Genomic DNA, 7,301 nt, shown 5'->3' with positions numbered 1-7,301 from the left:
ACAGCGATAGAAGTTTTATTCTGACAAAACTGTTAATGGTTGTCACCTTGGATTCATCAGTCAGACGGCAGTGACTGTAAACCACACTGGCAGGCACTCAGGTGGACTTTTGGGTAGCCGTTGTGGTTATTTCACCTACAGGTTCACTTTCAGTAACAGCGGTTTGATCCTGATGACACGTTGGCTTCGACAAGCAAGGTACCGAGTCCAGTACTTCCTGAAATGCTCATCCCGAAAACCGATGGATGATAGATGACAGGGCTCATGAAACGAGGGATGATGTAGACGACCAGGAAGAAGATGTAACAAATCTCCAGACTGAAGCGGGGGAAGAGGGAGATGAGAGCGACCTGATATTATATATTTAAAATAGGCACAGTGCATCTTTTACTCCTGTCTGTCTAGTATTTATTTTTAACTGATTAAACATTCCTGGTCACAGCTGTAGGACATACAAGATAATGATAAACAAAGAACACAGTACTTTTTGGTCTATACAGTATCAACAGTCCAATGCAATAGAAGCAGCTGTAAGCATGTATAGACACATAATACCAGTCTGCTGTGGGTGTTGATGCAGGTACTTTATGTGTTTGCTGACTGTGTGTGTGTGTATGCAGGCTGGTGCCAGGTGGCCCAGCTTCAGGATAAAGATGAGAAGCAGTCCGAAACATCTAGCTCTGTTTAAAAAGGGAAAAATATGCCAATCAGCACCTCTAAACTTGACTAGTTAAAAGGTTGGCTCTTGTTTGATTTATCTGTGCACAAACAGGAACTGTTCATGTGCCTGCAGGCACAGTGGCTGTGTGCAGCTGCCTGGAGTCGTGGCATCACAATGGGTTTTCCCAGTTTGTACAGCGACTTGATCTGAAACCTGCACTAGTTGTCCGATGTTTTCACTTTGCACAGAGCTACGCTAGCAGTTTCCCTCTGTTTTGAGTCTTCATGCTAAGATGGGCAAACGTCAACCAGGCTACAAAGTGAATGGATTTTTCCCAAATGTTGAAATATTCTTTGAAATCTACGCTGTATCTTGGGATGGATGGTGATAACCATTCTTAAACCTTCATTAATCTTTCTTTTGCAGGCACTCGTGGGCAGCAGTGTTGATTGGAGTGGTGTAACCTGGCAAATGTAAGTCCATGATTCACTCTTCTTCCAACGCTTAACTTTGTCTGCTATTTGGGGCTGAGCAGGTGGGTTTATGAGGATTTTTTTTTTCTCAAAACATTTTCCTGTTGCATCTGGAAATAACACTGATGACTGAACCACAAAGTCAATGTGTGGTTGGAAAATGAAAAGAGTGATCTTAAATAGACTGCAAGGCTAAAGCTAAGGGGCACTGCAGAGTTGTGTTTGTCACAACAAGCAACACCTTTCATATTATACTCAGTCATTGATTACTGCAGCTTTACATTGTTACTTGTTTGTGATTGGTCCAAGAAATCTTGCAAATTAAACAACAGAATATGTTGTTTTCAATGTTGTTATGGCTTGGGGACCTTTGTGGCAGTGGTTACAACAACAACCACTTATTAGGATGACTGCCATTGATGTACACTGATGTTGACCGAAGTGACGTCCCCACTCACGCACTTTTCACAAGTGGATCAGGAGGAGGATTAGTTTTGTCTGGGTTTGTCTTAGGTATTATGAATTTTATATATACAGTAAATTAGCCACAGGTTGTCCAACTGATTAGTGTGTGAATGACGTGTGTCGCTTTCTCAGCAAAATCCTCTCAGCACTAGTTTGACCAGTGCAGACACACAGGCAGGTGAGCTGCAGACTCTCAGGTGAGCTCTGATGTCACAGTGAAATGTCCTGCTGTAAGTTTTGTCTCTGCCATGAAGCAGCATCTTATGAGCTGCAGGAAACTTCTGAGTTGTGTTCCAGAATCTCAGGTGAGAGTAGCACATTACCTGAGGAACATGCTGCGCTTCCCTCAAGTTCTGATCCATTCATTGTCCTGTAACATTTATTGTGAGGGTGCAAGTTCTTAAATATTAATTTTATTCTCAGATTTATCAAGAAAACCTGAGATATAGTTTCAAAATCAGAGAAAAATTATTTATTTATTAAACTTGAACTTAAATAACAATATGTTTTGAATGTGTTCACGTATGTGGATCATGTAGAGGTGAAAGTCTTAACAAATTCAGGTCTTCAATCAGAACAATGGCTAAAGCAACTGAATTTTTCATGTTGTTTTCTTTCTTCATGCACCCTGAGCTTCCCTTGGGACACTGACAGTAAACAGTCACATATTTTAGAGCATTTTGCAAAAGCTGGTTTACATTGTATGACCGCAGTTAATAAAAATGTACAATTACAATTCTGGCCTGTCACAAACAATCCTCTCAGTTCACACTAAAATCAACTTGTGTGGTCGGTATTTGCAGATAATGAATGAAGACATGCAAATTTACAGTGTAGTCTTTTAAGGAATTCAGTCCAACATCTGTTTGGACCTGCTCTGGAGTCCTATCAGGTTCACCCTCTTTTCTACAGAGGTGCAGCATTTACAGCAGATGTGCTGCCTCATGTGGCTGCTGAACTTCTTGTCTCTGACGCCGTAGATGAGCGGACTGAGCAGACGTGGAAGCAAATTGGTAAACAGGAAGGTGGTGAATAAGATCTTGGTTCTGTCACGGGGCCAAGAGGTAATTAAAATGAGGTTGATTATGGGAGACATCAAGGACAACATGCAGATGAGGACCTGGAGTCCGTGCAGCAGGATGGTGTTGCAGGCGTTTCTGGCCGAGGCCTGGTTTGAACCAGACACTGTCCAGGCGGTGCAGAGGACCTTCAGGTAGGTGATGATCAAAGTCAGGAAGACGAAGGAAAACAGAAGCACCTGAGTAGAAGTGACCACACAAAAGCCACTTAAATGTAAGAATAAGACTATAATAAAACTAAGCCATGAAATTAAATGTAAGAAAGCTGCTCCATGGAATACACAGTAAACAGGAATGACTGATATCAGCAAGAAAATCAATGAAACAACCATCAGTACTTCACCTGGACAACTGTCCTTTGTGCCTTGTGATACTGAGTGCTGTACACGGCGGCAGGGTAACAGATGGCGGTCTTTGAGAAGACTGAGAGGGGCTGGGTGGCGAGGATGATGATGACATCGGTGATGGCAAGGATGAAGGAGATGCCCCAGATCAGTGCAATGAGAGCGTAGGCTCGCTGCACAGTACAAATCTGGACGTGATGAAGAGGTCGGCAAACAGCGATATAACGCTCGACTGCCATGGCAGCCAGGTTCAGCGGGCTGTTCCTCAATAAAGACAGTAAGAACACACAGATTTACTGTACAATAACTGTTTTGTGTCAGACACACAGTATTTGTTCCTGACCTGTTTACCCATCTGCTCACCACAACATAAAGGTGCGAGGTGCAACAGACAGGTCCTGTCAGTCGTCATTTGTTGTTCAAAGTTTTTGAACTTTTAACATGCACGAAACACTAACGTATGACAGCCAAGGCTGAGAAGGGGACCCAAAAGCCCAAAAGCAATCTCGCCTCAATGTCTGTCAAGTGCACATTTAATTCTCAGTATGCACCAGTAAACCACGATGTAAAACACAAAATATTTAATCTGAGGGCCCAGTCTTTAAGAGGGGCCAAACTTTGTATGAAGTAATGATGCTGTTATTTTACAACAAACATTGGACTGCTGGTTACTCTCCAGGCATGGTATCATTAGAATTTCAGGTCTGCTCCCCTAAGGGACCCTATCAGTTTAATCCGATATGCAAACCTGCAATGAATGATTAATAGCATTAGCATTGTTTATTAATATGATGCTTATTTTTCAACCGAATTAGTCTTTTGCTCAATGAAATAACAGAAAAAGGTGAAAAATACCTGCCACAAATTTCTGAAGCCCAAAGTAACTTTTTAAATAGTTAATGTTATGTGACAAAGAGTCAAAAATCTAACAACACTCAGGAGGCAGCCAATAAAGATGCCTGAGCCACTTCAGCTGGCTCCTCTGGAAGTGGAGGAGCAGCGGTTCTATTCTGAGCTCCTCCCGAGTGGGAGCGCCCCGCCACTCTGCGGAGGAAAGCCATTTCGGCCACTTGTATTCGAGATCTCGTTCTTTCGGTCATGACCCAAAGTTCATGACCATAGGTGAGGGTAGGAAGGTAGAGCTTTTTTTTGGCTCAGCTCCTTCTTCACCACGACAGAGTGGTACAACGACCGCATTACTGCTACCGCTGCATCGATACGCCTGTCAATCTCACGCTCCATCTTTCCTCACTCGTGAAGAAGTCCCCATGATACTTGAACTCCTTGAGGCAGGAGCTCTCCTCCAACCCAGAGGGAACAGAACCGCTGACAAAGGTCTGACTTACTGCCAGCAATGCGAACCAAGCTCCTGGTTTGGTCATACCGGACGGCCCGTAGTAGAGGGCCCCGGACTCCATACTCCCGAAGCATCTCCCACAGAATGCCACGAGGGACACGGTCGAATGCTTTCTCCAAGTCCACAAAACACATGTGGACTGGTTGGGCAAACTCCCACGAACCCTCGAGCACCATACAGAGGGTGTAGAGCTGGTCCAGTGTTCCACAACCAGCATGAAAACTGCATTGTTCCTCCTGAATCCGAGGTTCAACTATCAGCCGAATTCTCCTCTCCAGTACCCTGGAATAGACTTTACCAGGGAGGCTGAGGAGTGTGATCCCCCTGTATTTGGAGTCAACCACCCCGGTCTGCCAGTCCAGGGGCACTGTCCCCAGCTGCCATGCGCTGTTGCAGAGGCCTGTCAGCCAAGACAGCCCCACAACATCCAGAGACTTGAGGTACTCAGGGCGGATCTCATCCACGCCCGTTGCCTTGCCTCTGAGGAGCTTCCAAACTACCTTGGTGATCTCAGCCTGAGTGATTGATGAGCCAACCTCTGGGTCCCCAGCCCCTGCTTCCTCTATGGACGGCGTGGCAATGGGATTGAGGAGATCCTCAAAGTGTTCTTTCCACCGCCCGACAATATCCCCAGTCGAAGTCAACAGCTTCCACCTCCACTGTAAACAGTATTGGCAGGGCACTGCTTCCTGCTTCTGAGGCGCCGGACGGTTTGCCAGAATCTCTTTGTGACCGACCGATGATCCTCCTCCATGGAGGATCCCCCGAGCTTTTCTCATACCCGAGTTTTTGCTTCCACAACCGCCCGGACCGCAGCACGCTTGGCCTGCCGGTACCTGTCAGCTTCCTCAGGAGTCCCACGAACCAACCACGCTCGATAGGACTCCTTCTTTAGCTTGACGGCACCCCTTACTTCCGGTGTCCACCACTAGGTTAGGGAATTGCAGCCACGACAGGCACCAGAGCCCTTACAGCCACAGCTCCGAACGTCAACAATGGAGGTGGAGAACATGGTCCATCCGACTCAGTGTCTCCGACCTCCCCCGGGATCTGTTCAAAGCTCTCCTGGAGGTGCGAGTTGAAAACCCCTTTGACAGAGGGATCCCCCAGACATTTCCAACAGACCCTCACTACCCGTTTGGGCCTGCCGAGTCTGTCCAGCTTCTCCTCTGCCAGCGGATCCAACTCACCACCAGGTGGTGATCAGTTGACAGCTCAGCCCCCCTCTTCCCCCGAGTGTCCAAGACATACGGCCGAAGGTCAGATGACACGACCACGAAGCCGATCATTGACCTCTGGCCTAGAGTGTCCTGGTGGCAATAATTAAGTAGTTTTTCATGGTTTATAATTCACAAATGTGAGATCTGCTAGTCTACCTTTAAGTAATTTCAATTTCTTTTTTTGTCATTTTGTGGGTTGGACTGTTTGTTTGTGAAGGTGCCACTTTGGGTAATTGTGACGATATTTCTCACTATTTTCAGATTTTTACAAACCAAACAATCAATTGATTAATGAAGAAACATGACATGAGACACAAATGGTACAGCTCTGCTCCAAGTCATACATAGGACACTATGAAATACGTCTTAATTTTTCCTGAATTCTGTGTATGGCATTTTTTTTCTGTTCATTCAGCTTCTTTGCTTTGAAAAGCGCTTAAAATGGAAGTGGACAATGCTGATTTTTAAAAATGAATTGCATCCAATTTTTGGCATATTATGCCCCCCAGTCGAAGTCATGTATGTGTTTTATGGATGATTTCATTTTTAGTCAAATTCTGTGATTCTGTCTGTTTTCCACATTGTGGAAATCACAGGGCCCTACAGACTGTACGTTTATTTTTAGTGCAAGTTAACAACTCTCTGATTAATGGCTGGCATGCTTTTAGATTTATTCGTCTCAACGATATCAACTTTGTTCATACTGTGTATTCACATCTAGCCTGTGTATGAGTTGTCTGGCCGGTACAGTGCACACATTTCCTCATTCAAAGTTCTGCTTATTTTACTATATTTTAAAAACCTGCACTAGCCTGTCAAATGAAAATTGCAGTGGAAATGCTAGAGCCAAGAAAACATCCAGCACATGTGCAGAATAATTGTGTCAGCACTTTGTGTTGAACACAAACACACACCTACTTGTCGGTGGTAACTGAGATGAGCAGCATGATGCAGCATTGAGCCAGGTTTATGGGAATGGTGTAGGTCATGATCTGCAGTGCCACAGAGAGTGTCAGCATAATCATGTCGTTGATCACCAAATGGATGTACAGCACATACCTGCAGGAGAGACGAGTGCAGTGGTCAGGAAGGGGAGTCAAGGAGACAAGAAAAGACAGGAGGAGAAAAATAGGCAGAAGGAGAATAATTCATACAACCCTGATTCTAAAAACATGTTGCTGGCATCAAATTCAGAATAAGTATAACTTGACAAAAATCAATGAAGCCGACAAGGTAAAACATTAAATATTTGCCTTTGTACTGTTTTTAGTTGAGTATATGTGAAAAAGTATTAGCAAATGATCACATTCCTTTTAATTTATGTTTAACGCAGCTTCCCAGCCTTTTTAGTGTCGAGGGATTATTGAGAAGAGAGAGATTGATGAGATTAAATCATATTGAACTTGTACTCAGCTCCCAGTTAAATTAAAATGACCAAATCAGTCACTATCACACTTGTGGCATAATAGACACTATCAAGTTATAAGACCAAAAATCCCATCAGTTTGGCATGTTCTCATATTTGTCCGAAAGAAAACACATGGACCATGTATCACCTGGGGTCTCTCTGGAAGACCTGGTACTTAAAGTAGGTAGAGACAAAAGCTCCATTGATGCAGTTGATGATGAAGCCGACAGCAAAGCTGATGAAGTTTTTTGAGAAGGCATCACTCAAGCTGTCCAGACGTGTGGTTGAGTTCAT

General features: G+C 44.4%; 1 protein-coding gene across 1 annotated transcript; it reads right to left on the bottom strand.

The window, feature by feature from the left end:
• Window positions 1-2,449: 2,449 nt before the first annotated feature.
• LOC121612192 (odorant receptor 131-2-like) lies at window positions 2,450-7,301 on the bottom strand. Its single transcript, XM_041944906.1, has 4 exons — window positions 7,156-7,301; window positions 6,518-6,658; window positions 3,022-3,286; window positions 2,450-2,857 (listed from the first exon to the last, which is right to left on the bottom strand). Exons 1-4 carry the CDS (start codon window positions 7,299-7,301, stop codon window positions 2,450-2,452), a joined length of 960 nt encoding a protein of 319 aa, XP_041800840.1.

The sequence above is a fragment of the Chelmon rostratus genome, chromosome 2 (genome assembly GCF_017976325.1).
Source record: "Chelmon rostratus isolate fCheRos1 chromosome 2, fCheRos1.pri, whole genome shotgun sequence".
NCBI lineage: Eukaryota > Metazoa > Chordata > Actinopteri > Chaetodontiformes > Chaetodontidae > Chelmon > Chelmon rostratus.
This window is presented reverse-complemented; position numbering and strand designations above follow the sequence as displayed.